The sequence below is a fragment of the Oncorhynchus nerka genome, linkage group LG28, assembly GCF_034236695.1.
Source record: "Oncorhynchus nerka isolate Pitt River linkage group LG28, Oner_Uvic_2.0, whole genome shotgun sequence".
In the NCBI taxonomy this organism is placed as follows: domain Eukaryota; kingdom Metazoa; phylum Chordata; class Actinopteri; order Salmoniformes; family Salmonidae; genus Oncorhynchus; species Oncorhynchus nerka.
Genome location: NC_088423.1, coordinates 15,930,329 through 15,951,010, shown reverse-complemented (window position 1 = coordinate 15,951,010; position 20,682 = coordinate 15,930,329). Strand labels below are relative to the sequence as shown.

At 45.2% G+C, this 20,682-nt stretch overlaps 1 protein-coding gene across 8 annotated transcripts in view; it reads left to right on the top strand.

Moving 5' to 3' along the window:
• Positions 1-20,682, top strand: part of LOC115112928 (myocardin-related transcription factor A-like) — a 99,141-nt gene that overhangs the window by 22,811 nt on the left and 55,648 nt on the right. Inside the window, exon 1 of one of the 8 annotated variants that reach the window (XM_029639999.2) lies at positions 1,031-1,121. The exons of the other annotated variants lie outside the window; for them this stretch is intronic. Within the exon in view, the coding sequence (XP_029495859.2) occupies positions 1,106-1,121 (16 nt within the window). The 5' untranslated portion in view covers positions 1,031-1,105. Of the gene's footprint in view, positions 1-1,030; positions 1,122-20,682 lie in introns of those variants that run through there. 8 annotated transcript variants of the gene reach the window in all.

The following is a 20,682-nucleotide window of genomic DNA, read 5'->3' as shown; positions in this document are numbered from 1 at the left end:
AATTGCTATATTGCAATTACTTCGCCACCATGGCCTATTTATTGCCTTTACCTCCCTTATCTTACCTAATTTGCACTCACTGTATATAGATTTGTATTTTTTCTACTGTATTATTGATTGTATGTTTGTTTATTCCATGTGTCACTCAGTGTTGTTGTATGTGTCGAACTGCTGTGCTTTATCTTGGCCAGGTCGCAGTTGTAAATGAGAACTTGTTCTCAACTAGCCTACCTGGCTAAATAAAGGTGGGAATTTTTGTTTTGTTTTTTGCTAATAGGCGCGAATCAGACCGGTGTCTTGTGCACCATAAAAATGTGACTGCTCATCTAAAGAAAACTCGGTCGACCAATCGCCTGACGACCAGTTGACTAAATTGGGTCAGCCCTAATGGAGAGAGTGGTAGAATCAGGGTGTAATAATGCCTTTTGAGATCATCTAGAACTTGGAGGCGTAGGGGGTTGAAAGAGGAGGCGGCGAGGAGGAGGAGTGGGGAATGAAAAGGAGTCAATCAAAATATGCAGAATTGCATAACTCTGTAGAGGGAAGGAAAGAGAGGGAGAGAGGAAAACCGCTAGAGACTGGAGGGGAGAAGTGTTAATGCTTGAGAGGCCGAAAGGGGACCTGTGATGAAGATCAGATCGGCAAGCACCAGTGTTTTCCCTTGTTTTCTGCCTGAGCAACAACAGCAGTGAGTCACATTCTGCCTGCAAGCCTGCCTTTTTAAAGAAAAAAAAGTAGGAGTCGCCCCAGAGAGGTTAAGAACTCAGGGCTGGACTTGGATTGAATCCAAGGAGCAATAAGATAGAAAATCTTACTGCCTCACACACAGGCCTACACACACCCTTTCTGTCAGGGTGTCCACACACTCGCAGACCGGGACAGCAGGCTAGGGTTGGGTGCAGCCAGTTTTTAGAAGACGTGGGGTGTACACGCTGTGTTTGTGGATCTTGTGTAGAAATCCTGCAACAGAGAAGGGCGGCATCAAACTTTCTTGTTCTTGGAAACGCGACTCTGCCGGCAGCCTCTCTTTCCTGATGTTCTCTTTGGAGTATGGATCGCTAAAATTTAAGGGAGGTTGTACTTAATCCTTCTAGTGAAGAGGGACATGGCTATACAGTCAGGTAAAGATCTCTCTCTTTGCTGAGTATTTGTTTATATCAGCTTTTTGTTGTGGGTGTTGTCACTGTGTGTGCGTGCGTGTCATAGCGGCAGTTTAACTTTAACGGAGTGTTATATGTTAATGGCCAGGCTCTCCATTGTGTGAAGTATTTATTCCTCTGTCACAGCTTCCTTTAAAGTTTCACAGCCGCTCTGTAGGCCAATTGAACGGAGGAAAATAACTGTAATCACACTGAATCACACTGCCGTAGCCAGACAGCATTATTTTGGTTTTACACCATCATTTGACGCAAATATAAAATGAGAACATAGATTTCCATCACATTTATTTCTTCTTCTGTGGGAACGGTGACGAAGTAAATGAATGAATGCAATTCTGGCATGAGTGCCTGTATGCTCTGGTGTTTTCTGTGGTAAAGTAACCTGACAACTATCCTACCTGGTTGAAAGAAGAAAGATCACGCTGTAAAAGAAGCCCAGATGTGGCAGGGGAGCCCGGAGCTGGGGTGCCCTGGAGGGGCTTCCCCGCTAAGAGGGGGGCTGGGGTGGGTTGAGCTGGGCTGGGATGGATGGGCAAGTCAGTGGGGATGATGGATTTGACTGTTCTCTGAGACAACAGCACTTCATTGAAAGCAGCTGGCCTGGCTATGACTGTCCTCTCCCGCAGGATAGATCTGGGAAACTGATCCATGTCCCAGCTTTTCTGACTGTTGTGAAATTTGGGTTGGGACTGCAGAGCACAGATGAGCTAGACCTGCAACCCCCAGAGAGGTTGTCTGACTGGCTGGCTCCTGGGTGTTGTGGAGCCCAGCCCAGCTCAGGGTTTGTCATGTTAAGCATGCTAGCTCCAGGGTTGTTTAGGGGTGTGATTGACTGGGACTGTCTGGACAGTCTGGCAGGGCAGGTCGTCAGTCTTGTCCTGTCTGTCTGTCACACCTGGCAACAGAGCAAGGTGGGGTATGTTAACGCATGACTAAAGGTGTGGCTCAGGGGTCTAAACTTCTAGAGCTTGGAGAGAATGGGGGGAATAGTCATCGGGTTCTTTCAGAAAATATTCTGTCCGTTTAACACTTCTCCCTGTGCAGTGCAAGCCTAGGGGTTTTTCATGGTTAGAGGAACAACATTTATTTGGGGATATCAATTCTTAGAGCCCACCTGCGGTTAGGGAATTCCATTAATGTCATCCATGTGAAAAGGGACGTTATTATTTGTAGGCTTCAGGCTACATAATTATATAAATGTACACAAAAACACACGTTGTATGGAAACTTGGAAAGTACTCTAGAGATGTCCCTCCCCCACATTCTGTCCCCCTCTCTCATTGCTCTCCGTGTGGGAACTGTGTGATCAGCGGCAGCCTGGACGCTGTGAAGATTTCTAGCAGTGTTAGGCTGTGGAGGAGCTGTGTGATTGAGTTTATGTAATTTGGAGGGAAGAGTGCCAGCAGCCTGGCAGGGATAGGACGAGGAGAAGAGAGGAGAGAAGGGATGAAACAAAGAGAGGAGAGCAGGAAAGGGTTGAGGAAAGAGGTCCTAGAGGGGTCTCGGCTTAGCTAATGCAGGTGAGACACACCGCTGTTTCTGTCATCCATAGATTTTCAAGCAGATTTAAGTCAAAACTGTAACTAGGCCACTCAGGAACATGCAATGTCTTCTTGGTAAACAATTCCAGTGTTGATTTTGTTTTAGGTTGTTGTCCTGCTGAAAGGTGAATCTGTCTCCCAGTGTCTGTCGGAAAGCAAACTGAACCAGGGTTTCCTTTAGGATTTTACCTGTACTTAGCGCTATTCCGTTTATTTGTATCCTTAAAATACTCCCTAGTCCTTGCCAATGACAAGCATACCCATAACATGATGCAGCCATCACCATGCTTGAAAATATAAAGAGTGGTACTCCGTGTTATGTTGGATTTGCCCCAAACATAATGCTTATTATTCAGGACATAAAGTTAATTTCTTTGGGGGGGTTAGACGCTACAAGCTTGGCACACTGATATACGTCATCAGAGCGTGCAACAGAACATTGAACTGTCTACACTCGATTTGTTGTTTATATTAAAACATTTTAATTGAATCGATTTGAATTAGAACTAAAGATTTGTTGCTAAGGATTCCACGACGCGCTTATCCTTTACGGCTGGGACTGCAAGCTTGTGTTCCATTTTGTTTTTGTGGGGATTCCGCGAGTGCAAGCTGGCTGTACTACTGTCCTCGTCGTGGAAAGGCTCATTGTTATCTTTTCGTAAAACAACTGCTTGCAGTAAAGAGCCAACCTGGATACTAAGGAGATCCTGAGGGAAATCGACGAGTACCAACAGCTTTACGCTATGGAGGAACAACATACTCCATCATGGAAAGATCCGACCACCTCACAAAATAACTTTAACCCGACAAAAAAAGAAAAACAGATTCATCTACAGACACGGGTGATTTACTTACCGTTGAAGTAGAGGCTAGTGCTCTGACTGGAATCCATGCAACACTGTAAAAATTGTGTGAGGAGGTAGCAGGGCTGAGGGGGAGTTTGGAGAAAATATGGCACTCACAGCCAAGGTAAAAATCCACGATTCCAGCATGGATTGTCTACTCAGGGAAAACAGGGTGATGATGGAGTCGCTACTAGACATACAAAGTTGTAGCATGCGTGAAAATCATTTTTTTTCTGGGATTCCTGAGGACGCATCCAATAATCCAGTGGGCGCGATCAGAGAATTCATGCAATCCGCCTTGAAACTTCCTATAGAGACTAAACAGGGTGGCTTTTCACCGAGTACACAGACTTGGAGCGACAAGAGCAAGGGTCCCTGACCGATCATCGCAAAATTTGAACACTACCAACAAAAGGAGCTGTTCAAAAGCAGGGGAAGGGAGCTAAAAGGGATGAAATATGGTCCCAATGACCAATTTCCAAGGGAGAGAAACTAATGTCGTATGAGACTGTATCCGGTACAAAGGCAAGAAAGGGAGAAGGGTAAGCGTGCCTTTCTCATTGTAGACAAACTCTATATAGATGGACAGCTATTCCGAGACAGCTCCATAACACTATGACTACTAAATTCTACAGGGACTTCAGGTTACGAGAAAAAAAAAGTATGGGAACTGTAAATATATCTGAACACACACGTACTCAATTACATGCTCGCTTACACATACGGACTTACACACACACACACCTTATCTTGCTCTCTTCTCTCCCTGTCTCTGTTGTTGAACTGTTTTGTAATTGAATGTTTATTGTTGATCTTTTTTATGTATTTGTCTACAAGTTTATATACAGTGGGGAGAACAAGTATTTGATACACTGCCGATTTTGCAGGTTTTCCTACTTACAAATATGTAGAGGTCTGCCATTTTTATCATAGGTACACTTCAACTGTGAGAGACGGAATCTAAAACAAAAATCCAGAAAATCACATTATGATTTTTAAGTAATTCATTTGCATTTTATTGCATGACATAAGGTCTGTGAGAGCCGGAATTCTTACTGGTTGGTAGGTGACCAAATACTTATTTTCCACTATAATTTGCAAATGTGATTTTCTGGATTTTTTTTCTTCTCATTTTGTCTGTCATAGTTGAAGTGTACCTATGATGAAAATTACAGGCCTCATCTTTTTAAGTGGGAGAACTTGCACAATTGGTGGCTGACTAAATACTTTTTTGCCCAACTGTATATGATGAACAGAGTGTATCAGTAGCGTAAAAGAGGGGGTGGTGGGTGGCTGGACACAATGCAGATAGCCCGGATAGCCCAGATAGCATGTACATGAATGTATAGTTAAAGTGACTACGCATATATGATAAACAGAGAGTAGCAGCAGCATAAGAAGAGTGGTTGGGGGGGAGCACACAATGCAAATCGTCTGGGTAGCCATTTGATTGTTCAGGAGTCTTATGGCTTGGGGGTAAAAACTGTTGAGAAGCCTTTTTGTCCTAGACTTGGCACTCCGGTACCGCTTGCCATGCGGTAGTAGAGAGAACAGTCTATGCCTGGGGTGGCTGGGGTCTTTGACAATTTTTAGGGCCTTCCTCTGACACCGCCTGGTGTAGAGGTCCTAAATGGCAGGCAGCTTAGCCCCAGTGATGTACTGGGCCATACGCACTACCCTCTGTAGTGCCTGGCGGTCAGAGGCAGAGCAATTACCGTACCAGGCAGTGATGCAACCAGTCAGGATGCTCTCGATGTTGCAGCTGTAGAACCTTTTGAGGATCTCAGGACCCATGCCAAATCATTTTAGTTTCCTGAGGGGGAATAGGCTTTGACGTGCCCTCTACATGACTGTCTTGGTGTTTTTTTCGACCATTCTAGTTTGTTGTTGATGTGGACACCAAGGAACTTGAAGCTCTCAACCTGCTCCACCACCCCATCAATGAGAATGGGGGCGCACTCTGTCCTCCTTTTCCTGTAGTCCACAATCATCTCCTTAGTCTTGGTTTCGTTGAGGGATGGTTGTTATTCCGGCACCACCTGGCCAGGTCTCTGACCTCCTCCCTATAGGCTGTCTCGTCGTTGTCGGTGATCAGGCCTACCACTGTTGTGTCGTTGCAAACTTAATGATGGCGTTGGAGTCGTGCCTGGCCATGCAGTCGTGGGTGAACAGGGAGTACAGGAGGGGACTGAGCACGCATCTCTGTAGAGCTCCAGTGTTGAGGATCAGAACGGGCAGATGTGTTGCTACCTACCCTCACCGCCTGTGGGCGGCCCGTCAGGAAGTCCACGATACATTTGCAGAGGGAGGTGTTTAGTCCCAGGGTCCTTAGCTTAGTGATGAGCTTTGAGTGTACTATGGTGTTGAACGCTGAGCTGTAGTCAATGAATAGCATTCTCACATAAGTTTTCCTTTTGTCCAGGTGGCAAAGGGCAGTGTGGAGTGCAGTAGAAATTGCATCATCTGTGGATCTGTTTGGGTGGTATGCAAATTAGTGGGTCTAGAGTTTCTGGGATAATGGTGTTGATGTAAGCCATTACCAGCCTTTCAAAGCACTTCATGGCTACAGACGTTAGTGCTTACGGGTCTGTAGTCATTTAGGCAGGTTGCCTTTGTGTTCTTGTGCACAGGGACTAGGGTGGTCTCCTTGAAACATGTTGGTATTACAGACTCAATCAGGGACATGTTGAAAATGTCAGTGAAGACACCTGCCAGTTGGTCAGCACATTCCCGGAGCACACGTCCTGATAATCCGTCTGGCCCCGCAGCCTTGTGTATGTTGACCTGTTTAAAGGTCTTACTCACGTCGGCTACGGAGAGCGTGATCACACAGTCGTCCGGAACAGCTGATGCTCTCATGCATGCCTCAGTGTTACTTACCTCGAAGCGAGCATAGAAGGGATTTAGCTCGTCTGGTAGGCTCGTGTCGCTGGGCAGCTCGCGGCTGTGCTTCCCTTTGTAGTCTGTAATAGTTTGCATACATGCACAATCTCTCACCATATAAACTCACTGACATGCCTTTGTGCACTTCAATTGAAAAAACATAACTTCAGGTTGGTGCTGAAGATGTAACCGGATATAGCCCTTTTATGTTTTATGCTATCTTGGCTTGTGCCACAAGTTGTGTTCTAATTGACTGATGTGGTGTGTTTGCTAGTCAGCTTCATATACAGTTTGTGGGATCTATTGTTAGTGAGCCTGTGATGCTTGGGTCTGGTTGTAACACTGAAAACACATTGGGGGACAGAGGTTAGGTCTGCCTTATAGCAGTAAGGTTAAGTTTCACTGACACACTGATATAGGCTGAGGTTAATGTTGCTTTCTATGCCCCTAATGGTTTAGTTTTGGATTGAGGGACGGTAAGCTGATCCTTGATCTGTTCCTACAGGTTATGGGTCAGATTGAGGAAAGGTAAGCTGACCCTTGATCTGTTCCTACAGGCATCTTATGGTTATGGGTCAGATTGAGGAAAAGGTAAGCTGATCCCTGATCTGTTTGTACAGGCAGCTTCTACCCCGAGCTCCCGTTGAGAGGCTGCCCACCATCTTTTACCATCCTAATGTTACATAAGACTCAACAAGTGAAGACTCAAACAAGAGGAGTATTAAATGGGCAATCTGCAGTTCAAACAATAACAAAGTGAACACCCCACCACTGTGTCACTGCTGAGAGATGGGTCTGGAGAAATGTAACCACTTTCAAATTCACAGACAGAGAGCAATAGATGCCAGGACTGACCATCCGTGATATCAAAAATTATCGTTTTAACCATGTTTTGAGGCTTTACAGTGTTTGTTTACAATTATTATTGTTTACCTAGGGAGTTAAGCAAACATGTTTATATTTTGGGTTCTGCTCGGGTTAGACAGTTGAACTAAGCTTATGAAGCATTTATAAGTTATATTCTAAAAGAATCAATGGCTATATATAAAAAATGGAAGTAGGAATCACAGATTGGCCTTTCAAGAAGTGATAGTGGTTCTGCAGCGATATTGATCAGAGATGGGGATGGCTGCTCTTCTATAGACACACTCCAGCAGATGTGACTGTATTACTAGTTACTCTAATACTGTACCACTAGTGAGAGGCTGACTAGGCTTGATGTAATGTTTCCAATATATCTACAATAAATACCTTGGAACTAATGCTACAGCAATATACCACAGTGTGTAGTCTGCCTTCTTTGCTGCACCAACTCAGTGAGGCCTCTGTTAAGAGAAGAGGACAGAGAGACCTAAAGAGACCTTAACTCTTGTAATTTGATAAATAACCATAACAAAATGAATTTGACTTTGCTGCTCTCTGTTTCTTTTAAATTGTTAGCCTATACGACAGAATGACATGAATCATCCTCTTCTTCCCTGTTTTCTCTTCGTCACAAGTAACCGGAACCATGTTCCAGACTGCATGCCTGCTGGTGTTTTAGGGGCTGGGCCGTAACTGTAAGGGTAATGATATGGCATCTGTTTTCTGTGAATTAGGCTAGGGGCTTATGTGGTGCAGAATGAAGTGATCTCAGATGTCTGTTATATAACAGAACTATTACCAAAACAGAGCGCCTGGAAAAGGAACCCCCTTTCTCTATTTCCTTTCTCTTTCTCCTCTCCTTGTCTTTCTTTCTCTCTCACTGCTCAAAACCTAACTAGCTGAACTCAGCCTCACCTCATTCCCTCCCTCTCTCTCTCCCTCCCTCGCCCTCTCTCTCCCTCCCTCGCCCTCTCTCTCCCTCCCTCCCTCACCTCTCTCTCCCACTCTCCCTCTCTCTCCCACTCTCCCTCTCTCTCCCACTCTCCCTCTCTCTCCCACTCTCCCTCTCTCTCCCACTCTCCCTCTCTCTCCCACTCTCCCTTCCTCGCCCTCTCTCTCCCACTCTCCCTTCCTCGCCCTCTCTCTCCACTCTCCCTTCCTCTCCCTCTCTCCCACTCTACCTTCCTCTCCCTCTCTCTCCCACTCTACCTTCCTCTCCCTCTCTCTCCCACTCTCCCTTCCTCGCCCTCTCTCTCCCACTCTCCCCTCCTCGCCCTCTCTCTCCCACTCTCCCTTCCTCGCCCTCTCTCCCACTCTCCCTTCCTCGCCCTCTCTCTCCACTCTCCCTTCCTCGCCCTCTCTCTCCACTCTCCCTTCCTCGCCCTCTCTCTCCACTCTCCCTTCCTCGCCCTCTCTCTCCACTCTCCCTTCCTCGCCCTCTCTCTCCACTCTCCCTTCCTCGCCCTCTCTCCACTCTCCCTTCCTCGCCCACTCTCTCCCTTCCTCGCCCTCTCTCTCCCTTCCTCGCCCTCTCTCTCCCTTCCTCGCCCTCTCTCTCCCTTCCTCGCCCTCTCTCTCCCTTCCTCGCCCTCTCTCTCTCTTCCTCGCCCTCTCTCTCCCTTCCTCGCCCTCTCTCTCCCTTCCTCGCCCTCTCTCTCCCTTCCTCGCCCTCTCTCTCCCTTCCTCGCCCTCCCTCGCTCATCCTCTCTCACCCTTCTCGCGCTCTCTCTTGCTATCTCTCTCCTGCTGACACTGTCTGCCCCGCTGTCTGTGCGTCTGTCCTTTGCTCTCTCTTACTCACTCTGCTGAATAGTGAGGCGTGTTGTTTTGAGGAGTCAGTGTGGACACTGATCATGTGTGCTTGCTATCACTCACCACAAGGTGCTGTCTTGCAGACTGTGACTTTACAACTTCAGTTAGCATATATCTGGTTTGTTTTAGTTTTCTTATCATCCCATGCTTTGCTTACCTTGTAAAAACAACAGACCACTTAGGTGAACAGACTTCCTCAGATATAATCCCGCCTGAACCCCCCTAACGGGTAATCAACCCACAACCAGGGTCTTTTTTGTCTTCTGTTAGTCCTGCCTACCCACATACAACCTCCTCTGTTTATTTGTCCCAACACTGCTCACATTATGCAACCAGATTTTTATTACACACATCTGTTAGATATTGGCTCCAGTGCTGCAGCGACAGGGTGGTGTTATTGAGATCCAGTCTGTTCAGCAATGGATACAGAGACTGACTGAACAGAGAGGTACTAGGCCCATAGATTGTTGTAAGGGAAGGGTCACAGAACATAAACACACTTGGTATGCAGTGAATTCCAAGGGAGAGAGAAACCGGAAGGGCAGAAAAAAACACCTGTTTCCACTGGAGGAATTTTAACGACTGCCTTTATGTTCCCTTGTCACTCCCTTGTTTGGGATCTGTTTTCTGGACGAACGGCCCATACCGCCGACTTGCTTGTAGCAGTCCCACCCTTAACAGAGCTGGTGTACACACACACGAATGCACACACGTACATACGTGTATGGAGGGAAAGGAAGTTGTGGAAGGTTACTGGTCTGGCTGTGTCTCTCCAGGCGTTCCAGCCTCTTCCTCCTACCCAGGACGGGGGCGACCCAGCAAGGTGACCTTGGTGTGGGGGAGTCAGTGGCAGTGCCCGACCGCCCGTTCTTTCACGCTTCCCCTGGATGTTTGAGTCAATGAATTACTCAGAACTCCATAGAAATACTATATCCTGCTGAAACAACATAGAAGAGGGTTTCACTGAGGGTGCTGTGTGGCTGTTAGCTGAATGCACCCTGGGTAAGATCACCTTCTTAATGAGTGAAATGTCAAAACAAAAATTGGATTGGCAGGGGCCCCGCTTTGCCTTTAGTGATAGGTGGGAAACACAAGGCCTCAGAATCTCAATACACCCAAGTGTGAGGCTTTGCGAGACTATGCCTGAGGAGGCTTCCTAACATGCAGTGGTTCCCAAACTGACTGGTCGGCAATAATATATATATATATATATATATCATTGTAATCAGTCCGGCTTTCAACTTACTTGTAATAATAGAATGCACAGGGGGCAATTTCAAAATTGGGTAGTGCCATCTCTGACGCTGTATTCTAGCATGCGATGTCGGAGTTGCCGCAACTCACTGCAAAATGGCATGAGGTATTCCATTGCAGTTGTTCTACTATACAAAGGTTGCAAATCACACGAAGAGCCATATATACTCAATGTACAAATATTTTTTAAATTTAACTAGGCAAGTCTGTTAAGAACAAATTCCTATTTTCAATGACGGCCGAGGAACAGTGGGTTAACTGCCTTGTTCAGGGGCAGAACAACAGCAGCTCGGGGATTCGAACTTGCAAATTTTCGGTTACTAGTCCTACGCTCTAACCACTAGGCCACGCTGCAGTACTAAGAGAAATAGAAAGCCGGTTGTACTTCAAGGTCATTGTCATCACTGATTGGATAAAGTCGCCTGCATTTTAACTATGGATGATGACTCACAAAAACCATTAACATGACCGGTGTGTGTTCTAAATGTCTCAAGTAGGTTATCAGAATAACACGTTGTTTATCAACAAAATCATTTTCTGTGGCGGAAGGCTGTGTCTAGGTTGAGCTGTGAATGGGAGGGGGAGATACACTACCCGTCAAAAGTTTGGACACCTACTCATTCAATGGTTTTAATTTTTTTAAATTTTATTTTCTACATTGTAAAATAATAGTGAAGACATCAAAACTGTGAAATAACACATGGAATCCTGTAGTAACCAATAGTGTTAAACAAATCTAAATATATTTTAGATTATTCAATGTAGCCACCCTTTGTCTTGACCGCTTTGCACACTCTTGGCATTCTCTCAACCAGTTTCACCTGGAATGCTTTTCCAACCGTCTTGAAGGAGTTCCCACAAATGCTGAGCACTTGTTGGCTGCTTTTCCTTCACTCTGCGGTCAAACTCATCCCAAACCATCTCAATTGGGTTGAGGTCGGGGGATTGTGGAGACCAGGTCATCTAATGCAGCACTCTTCTTGGTCAAATAGCCTTTACACAGCCTGGAAGTGTGTTGGGTCATTGTCCTGTTGAAATACAAATGATAGTCCCAAAAAGTGCAAACCAGATGGGATGGTGTATCGCTGCAGAATGCTGTGGTAGCCATGGTGGTTAAGTGTGCCTTGAATTCTAAATAAATCAACATCAGTGTCACCAGCAAAGCACCATCGCACCTCCTCCATGCTTTACGGTGGGAACCACACATGCAGAGATCATCCGTTCACCTACTCTGCATCTCACAAAGACACCCTGTTCGGAATCAAAAATCTCCAATTTGGACTCATCAGACTAAAGGACAGATTTCCACCGGTCTAATGTCCATTGCTCGTGTTTCTTGGCCCATATCTCAACAGTTGATGTTGAGATATGTCTGTTATTTGAACTCTGTGAAGCATTTATTTGGGCTGCAATTTCTGAGGCTGGTTACTCTAATAAATGTATCCTCTGCAGCAGAGGTAACTCTGGGTCTTCCTTTCCTGTGGTGGTCCCCATGAGAGCCAGTTTCATCATAGCGCTTGACGGTTTTTGCAACTGCACTTGAAGAAGCTTTCGAAGTTCTTGAAATTTTCTGGCTTGACTGACCTTCATGTCTTAAAGTAATGATGTTGTTGACTGTTGTTTCTCTTTGCTTATTTGAGCTGTTCCTGCCATAATATGGACTTGGTCTTTTACCAGTTAGGGCTATCTTCTATATACAGTTGAAGTCTGAAGTTTACATACATTTAGGTTGGAGTCATTGAAACTCGTTTTTCAACCACTCCACAAATTTCTTGTTAACATACTATAGTTTTGGCAAGTAGGTTAGGACATTTATTTTGTGCATGACACAAGTAATTTTTCCAACAATTGTTTACAGACAGATTTTTTCACTTATAATTCACTGTATCACAATTCCTGTGGGTCAGAAGTTTACATACACGATGTTGACTGTGCCTTTAATAACCTCTTACAGCTACCCCCCAGCTACCGCCTGAAGACATACCCAAATCTAACTGCCTGTAGCTCAGGCTCAAGGATATGCATATTCTTGATTTAATTTGAAAGAAAACACTCTGAAGTTTGTGTAAATGTGAATTGAATGTTGGAGAAAATAACAAAATAACAAAAACCATACGTTTTTTCATTTTTAATGTTGTATCATCAACTTTAAAATGAACAAGACAAAACAAACATTCAGGTGGGATGATGGGGACAATTTCAGTGAAAAACATAAGAGGGCATCAGTACTTGTGCAAAGTTTCAGAATGATAACTTCCAAAATGAGTGTGCTACATGACATTTATCATGAAGTCACTCAGGTGTCCCACACAAGTAGCCCAAATGTCACCCAAGTGGCCAAATTGGTGAAGTTATACATTTTGAATGGAATAACTATATACAAAATACCAAAATGGCATTCTAACACACCCCCCCCCCCCAAAAATGGAGAAAAAACATGAAAAAAATATATACATTTACAAAATGACACTTTCAATATTTGGAAGACCCTCAGTCCTCTACACAATATTGTGCTGCTGATGCCAGGTGCCATAGCAGTCTCTTTCTGCTGTAAAGCAGAGGGTCACCAAGCATGTGGTGCAGGTGATGGGGGACTTCATTTAGCAAAGAACACTGCGACGCCTCCATGCTTGTGCCCTTTTGGCCCTGAGGCACAGCCATGCCTGCATAAATTAATTTGGGCAGATGAACACCACTTGTGGCAGGAGCTGGATGAACCAGCTTCAGTGGGGGATGGACACCTTGGCACTGGGGGCTCCCATTCGGAGTCAGTGTCACTGTGAAAGAAAATGTTCAGTTAGAATAGTTTCACATATTAAATCAAATAATAATAATAATAATAAATCAAATAAAAGAATAGTTTCACATATGAGCCCTGTATCAACAGGTATAATAAACATATATATATATATATATATAGAGTACAGGGAACATAAGGTTGAATATATTATTATAGACCAGCTAGATCCACTGTCTTTATTATATTGTGACAGACCAGCTAGATCCACTGTCTTTATTATATTACAACAGACCAGCTGTATCTACTGTCTCCATTTCACTTTGGACATTGTTGTGGGCCTGCCCTCCCCTCAACAGCCTCAAATAGGCTATTTCATGTGGGGGTGGGGCAGCAGACACACGCATCTCACATTTACATTTTTTATATATTGCTACAAAAAAAAAAATAATAATAATATTTTATATTATTAATTTCAAACAACGGCATTAGCATGAGAAGAACTTACCAGTCCAAAACTATGTCCTCTCCGTTCAAAAAATATTCCTCCATTTGGGAATCGCTAAATGAATCGTCCTCCAACAATCTCTGTCTCACTTTCCCGATCAATTTCTTCTAAAATTGTGTGTACATCTGTATATCTGGACTTAGATTTAGCTTTCCATGACTTAGTCGCCATACTGATTGATATATAAACAGCTGAAGATGCGCTTTACCAAAACAACGATGTGCGTAACATGCATGGCTCCTTCCGGTATGAATCTTCAATGGCGAATGACCCTCTTTACGCCGGAGTTTACTACATGGGTTGGTCTTCCAACACATAAACATTACATATTGCCGTTTACCTCAGCTCATTGGCTATCTACCCAGCTAGATTTCAAGACGATCAGTGGTCATTGGGTTAAAATACAGTCAATCAACGAAACAGCAGTCATATCATTGGTGCACAATGATGTCATTACTTGTTGTCTTCAAATCGGTTTCTTTCAGTCAATACCTCCCGCGAAATGACCCATCAGGTTCGGTTGTGTTACAAACAAACCAGTTGATTGCAATGAAACCAAACATGACCTGAAAGTCACGTTTAGTGTGTGTATTTACATCGAGTGTGTCGTCAAATGGAGTGAGACGGAATTCACGACACAAGCGGTTCACAAAATGTTTCGTGTTAGGCTTTAAAAATTGATTTTATCAAACAAAAGACCATTCATTGTGTAACAATGAGCATTGGGATTGCAAACAGAGGAAGATCGTCAAAGGTAAACAATTTATTTTATTGCAGTTTGTGATTTTGTTACGCCTGTGCTGGTTGAAATAGTTTTTTTTTATGGGGCTCTATCCTCAGATAATCGCATCGTATTCTTTCGCAGTAAATCCTTTTTTAAATCTGACAACGCAGTTGGATTAGCAAGATTCTAGGCTTTCGAAACATGTGAGACACTTGTATTTTCATGAATGTTTAATATGACTATTTATGTAGCGATCACCATATGTTGTCGAATTTCATCCCGCTAACGGGTTCGGTGCGCAGAGAGGTTAAACAGCTTGGAAAATTCCAGAACATGATATCATGGCTTATGAAGCTTCTGATAGCTCAAATGATGTCAATTAGCCTAATTGGACGTGTACCTGTGGATGTATTTCAAGGCCTATATTCAAACTCAGTGCCTCTTTGCTTGACATCATGGGAACATCAAAATAAATCAGCCAAGACCTCAGAAAAATAATTTGTAGACCTCCACAAGTCTGGTTCATCCTTGGGAGCAATTTCCAAACGCCTGAAGGTACCACATCTGTAAAAACAATGGTACGCAAGTATAAACACCATGGGACCACGCAGGCGTCATACCCCTCAGAAAGGAGACGTGTTCTGTCTCCTAGAGATGAACGTACTTTGGTGCAAAATTGCAAATCAATCCCAGAACAGCAAAGGATCTTGTGAAGATGCTGGAGGAAACGGGTACAAAGTATTTATATCCACAGTAAAACGAGACCTATATCGACATAACCAGAAAGGCCGCTCAGCAAGGACTGCTCCAAAACTGGCACAAAAAAGCCAGACTTTGCAACTGCACATGGGGACAAAGATCATACTTTTTGGAGAAATGTCCTCTGGTCTGATGAAACAAAAATAGAACTGTTTGGCCATATTGACCATTGTTATGTTTGGAGGAAAAAGAGGGAGGCTTGCAAGCTGAAGAACACCATCCCAACCGTGAAGCACGGGGGTGGCAGCATCATGTTGTGGGGGTGCTTTGCTGCAGGAGGGACTGGTGCACTCCACAAAATAGATGGAATCATAAGGCATGAAAATTATGTGGATATATTGAAGCAACATCTCAAGACATCAGTCAGGAAGTTAAAGCTTGGTCGCAAATGGGTCTTCCAAATGGACAATGACCCCAAGCATGCTTCCAAATTTGTGTCAAAATGGCTTAAGGACAACAAAGTCAAGGTATTGGAGTGGCCATCGCAAAGCCCTGTGTCCAGATTTTAAAAAGCGTGTGCGAGCAAGGAGGCCGACAAACCTGACTCAGTTACACCAGCTCTGTCAGGAGGAATGGGCCAAAATTCACCCAGCTTATTGTGGGAAGCTTGTGGAAGGCTACCTGTAAAGTTTTACCCAAATTAAACATTTTAAAGGCAGTGCTCCCAAATACTTATTGAGTGTATGTAAACTTCTGACCCACAGTGAATGTGATGAAATAAATAAAAGCTGAAATAAATAATTTCACATTCTTAAAATAAAGTGGTGATCCTAACTGACCCTCCACAGGGAATTTTTACAAGGATTACATGTCAGGAATTGTGAAAAAGTGAGTTTAAATGTATTTGGCTAGGTGTATGTAAACTTACGATTTCATCTGTACCACCCCTACCTTGTCACATCACAACTGATTGGCTGAAACGCATTAAGAAGGAAACAATTCCACAAACTAACTTTTACCAAGCCACACTTGTTAATTGAAATGCCTTCCAGGTGACTACCTCATGAAGCTGGTTGAGAGAATGCCAAGAGTGTGCAAAGCTGTCATCAAGGCAAATGATTTCACGACAGCATACCACCCTGTATCCCGCTGCTCGCTTGCTTCAGAAGCTAAGCATGGTTGGTCCTGGTCGGTCCCTGGATGGGAGACCCAGATGCTACTGGAAGTGGTGTTGGAGGGCCAGTAGGATGCACCCTTTCCTCTGGTCAAATAAATATCCCAATGCCCCAGGGCAGTGATTTGGGGACATTGCCCTGTGCAGGCTGCCATCTTTCGGATGGGACGCTAAACGGCTGTCTGACTCTGTGGTCACTAAAGATCCCATGGCACTTATCGAAGTAGGTGTTCTAACCCCGGTGTCCTGGCTAAATTCCTAATCTGTCCGTCATACCATCACAGTAACCTAATCATCCCCAGCTTACAATTGTCTCATTCATTCCCCTCATCTCCCCTGTAACTATTCCCCGGCTTGTTGCTGTAAATGAGAATGTTTTCCCAGTAAACTTACCTGGTAAAATATTTTTGGATTATTTTTTTAAAAGTTATTTCATTGTTTCGATGTCTTCACTATTATTCTACAATGTAGAAAATAGTAAAAAATAATGAAAAACCCTAGAGTCGGTGTGTCAACTTTTGACTGGTACAGTACTGTTTGTGGGCAGAGATTCAGATTGTAACTATGAATGAATGGTAACAGCTGTGCGGGAGAACTCTATCACTAACACCACCACGTGCGCGCGCGTGTCGTGACTGAGGAGCCGCAAGCAGAGCAGTCTCTCTCTGGGCTCATCTCTGCTGCTGCCTTCCTTTTTCTCTCATTCCTCGTTCTCTCTCTTTTTCATATTTGGCTTTACCCTGACGATTTCCACCGTCTCATTGGACACCTTTGTAGAGCAGCTCTATTGTTCCTAGCTGACAGTCACGACGAGAGAAAACGAGGGAAGGATGGAGAGACAGAGAAGAAAATAGACGTTCTGACCTGGAAGACAGAAGACGACAAGCTTTCTTGAATCGAATCACATCCCCTTTTTTGATAGAATTTTCACGCTACTTTTTCTTAAATTCTGACTGTGCTTGTCAAAGGTTGATTATCTGGACAAGCAATGAATAAGACTAACGTCTTCTCCCTGCCTCGCCTCGATGTAGGTGAAAGGAAAGTCAATACGATATTGATTTCGTCGATTGCAGACGAGACCTCTTTTTAGAGACCCGCTCGCCTTTAGCTCTATATCGTTGGCCACCGCTATATCAGCATCCATTCAAGACTTGAACGACGACACCTCTTACAAAGATAATTAATAGCAAGTCTAAATAATAATGCTTGACACCAACCACTTCCTGTCCTTTGAGCCCGCCCCCTTGGACTATGTTCCAATGGAGGAAGAGCTAGACAAGCAAGACTTGAGGATGGACTACGAGAAACAAACTTATCACAGCCTAAAAAAAGGTGGGTGGGGTTAGAAGATGAAAAAAAGGTGGGTGGGTGGGGTTAGAAGACTAAAAGAAGGTGGGTGGGGTTAGAAGACTAAAGAAGGTGTGTGGGGTTAGAAGACTAAACGGAGGTGGGTGGGAGGGGTTAGAAGACTAAAAGAAGGTGGGTGGGAGGGGTTAGATGACTAAAGAAGTTGGGTGGGAGGGTTTAGACAACTAGAAGAAGGTGGGTAGGTGGGGCTAGACGACTAAAAGAAGGTGGGTGGGTGGGGTTCGAAGACTAAAGAAGTTGGGTGGGGTTAGAAGACTAAAGAAGGTGTGTGGGTGTGTGGGGTTAGAAGACTAAACGAAGGTGGGTGGGAGGGGTTAGAAGACTAAAGAAGGTGGGTGGGTGGGGTTAGAAGACTAAAAGAAGATGGGTGGGTGGGTGGGGATAGACGACTAAAAGAAGGTGGGTGAGAGGGGTTAGACTAAAGAAGCTGGTGGGTGGGGTTAGACGACTAAAAGAAGGTGGGTGGAAGGGGTTAGATGACTAAAAGAAGGTGGGTGGGGTTAGAAGACTAAAAGAAGGTGGGTGGGTGGGGTTAGAAGACTAAAAGAAGGTGGGTGGGTGGGGTTAGAAGACTAAAAGAAGGTGGGTGGGGTTAGAAGACTAGAAGGTGGGTGGGAGGGGTTAGACTAAAGAAGCTGGGTGGGTGGGGTTAGACGACTAAAAGAAGGTGGGTGGGAGAGGGTTAGACTAAAGAAGGTGGGTGGGTTTAGAAGACTAAAAGAAGGTGGGGGGGTTTAGACGACTAAAAGAAGGTGGGTGGGTGGGGTTAGACAACTAGAAGAAGGTGGGTAGGTGGGGCTAGACGACTAAAAGAAGGTGGGTGGGTGGGGTTCAAGACTAAAGAAGTTGGGTGGGGTTAGAAGACTAAAGAAGGTGTGTGGGTGTGTAAAGGGGGGTTAGAAGACTAAACGAAGGTGGGTGGGAGGGGTTAGAAGACTAAAGAAGGTGGGTGGGTGGGGTTAGAAGACTAACGAAGGTGGGTGGGTGGGGTTAGAAGACTAAAAGAAGATGGGTGGGTGGGGATAGACGACTAAAAGAAGGTGGGTGAGAGGGGTTAGAACTAAAGAAGCTGGTGGGTGGGGTTAGACGACTAAAAGAAGGTGGGTGGGAGGGGTTAGATGACTAAAAGAAGGTGGGTGGGGTTAGAAGACTAAAAGAAGGTGGGTGGGTGGGGTTAGAAGACTAAAAGAAGGTGGGTGGGTGGGGTTAGAAGACTAAAGAAGGTGGGTGGGGTTAGAAGACTAAAAGGTGGGTGGGAGGGGTTAGACTAAAGAAGCTGGGTGGGTGGGGTTAGACGACGACTAAAAGAAGGTGGGTGGACTAAAGAAGGTTAGACTAAAGAAGGTGGGTGGGTTTAGAAGACTAAAAGAAGGTGGGTGGGTTTAGACGACTAAAAGAAGGTGGGTGGGTGGGGTTAGACAACTAGAAGAAGGTGGGTAGGTGGGGCTAGACGACTAAAAGAAGGTGGGTGGGGTTCGAAGACTAAAAGAAGGTGGGTGGGGTTAGAAGACTAAAAGAAGGTGGGTGGGTGGGGTTAGAAGACTAAAGAAGGTGTGTGGGTGTGTGGGGTTAGAAGACTAAACGAAGGTGGGTGGGAGGGGTTAGAAGACTAAAGAAGGTGGGTGGGTGGGGTTAGAAGACTAACGAAGGTGGGTGGGTGGGGTTAGAAGACTAAAAGAAGATGGGTGGGTGGGGATAGACGACTAAAAGAAGGTGGGTGAGAGGGGTTAGACTAAAGAAGCTGGTGGGTGGGGTTAGACGACTAAAAGAAGGTGGGTGGGAGGGGTTAGATGACTAAAAGAAGGTGGGTGGGGTTAGAAGACTAAAAGAAGGTGGGTGGGTGGGGTTAGAAGACTAAAAGAAGGTGGGTGGGTGGGGTTAGAAGACTAAAAGAAGGTGGGTGGGGTTAGGAGACTAGAAGGTGGGTGGGAGGGGTTAGACTAAAGAAGCTGGGTGGGTGGGGTTAGACGACTAAAAGAAGGTGGGTGGGAGGGGTTAGACTAAAGAAGGTGGGTGGGTTTAGAAGACTAAAAGAAGGTGGGGGGGTTTAGACGACTAAAAGAAGGTGGGTGGGTGGGGTTAGACGACTAGAAGAAGGTGGGTAGGTGGGGTTAGACGACTAAAAGAAGTTGGGTGGGTGGGGTTAGACGACTAAAAGAAGGTGGGTGGGTGGGGTTAGACGACTAAAAGAAGGTGGGTGGGGGGTTATACTAAAAGAAGGTGGGTGGGTGGGGTTAGACGACTAAAAAAGAAGGGTTAGATGACTAAAAGAAGGGGTGGGTGGGGTTAGACGACTAAAAGAAGGTGGGTGGGAGGGGTTAGAAAAGACTAAAGAAGGTGGGTGGGAGGGGTTAGAAGACTAAAAGAAGGTGGGTGGGGTTAGAAGACTAAAGAAGGTGGGTGGGTGGGGTTAGAAGACTAAAAGAAGGTGGGTGGGTGGGGATAGAAGACTAAAAGAAGGTGGGTGGGGTTAGAAGACTGGTGGGTGGGAGGGGTTAGACTAAAGAAGCTGGTGGGTGGGGTTAGACGACTAAAAGAAGGTGGGTGGGGGGTTAGGGGTTAGAAGACTAAAAGAAGGTGGGTGGGGTTAGGGAAGACTAAAAGAAGGTGGGTGGGTGGGGTTAGAAGACTAAAAGAAGGTGGGTGGGGGGTTAGATGACTAAAAGAAGGTGGGTGGGGTTAGAAGACTAAAAGAAGGTGGGTGGGGGGGTTAGAAGACTAAAAGAAGGTGGGTGGGTGGGGTTAGAAGACTAAAAGAAGGTGGGTGGGGGGGTTAGAAGACTAAAAAGGTGGGTGGGTGGGGTTAGACTAAAAGAAGCTGTGGGTGGGTGGGGTTAGACTAAAAGAAGGTGGGTGGGAGGGTTAGACTAAAGAAGGTGGGTGGGTGGGGTTAGAAGACTAAAAAGGTGGGGGGAGGGTTAGAAGACTAAAAGACTAAAAAGAAGGTGGGTGGGTGGGGTTAGACAACTAAAGAAGGTGGGTAGGTGGGGCTAGACGACTAAAAGAAGGTGGGTGGGTTCAAGACTAAAAGAAGGTGGGTGGGGTTAGAAGACTAAAAGAAGGTGGGTGGGTGGGGTTAGAAGACTAAAGAAGGTGGGTGGGTGTGGGGTTAG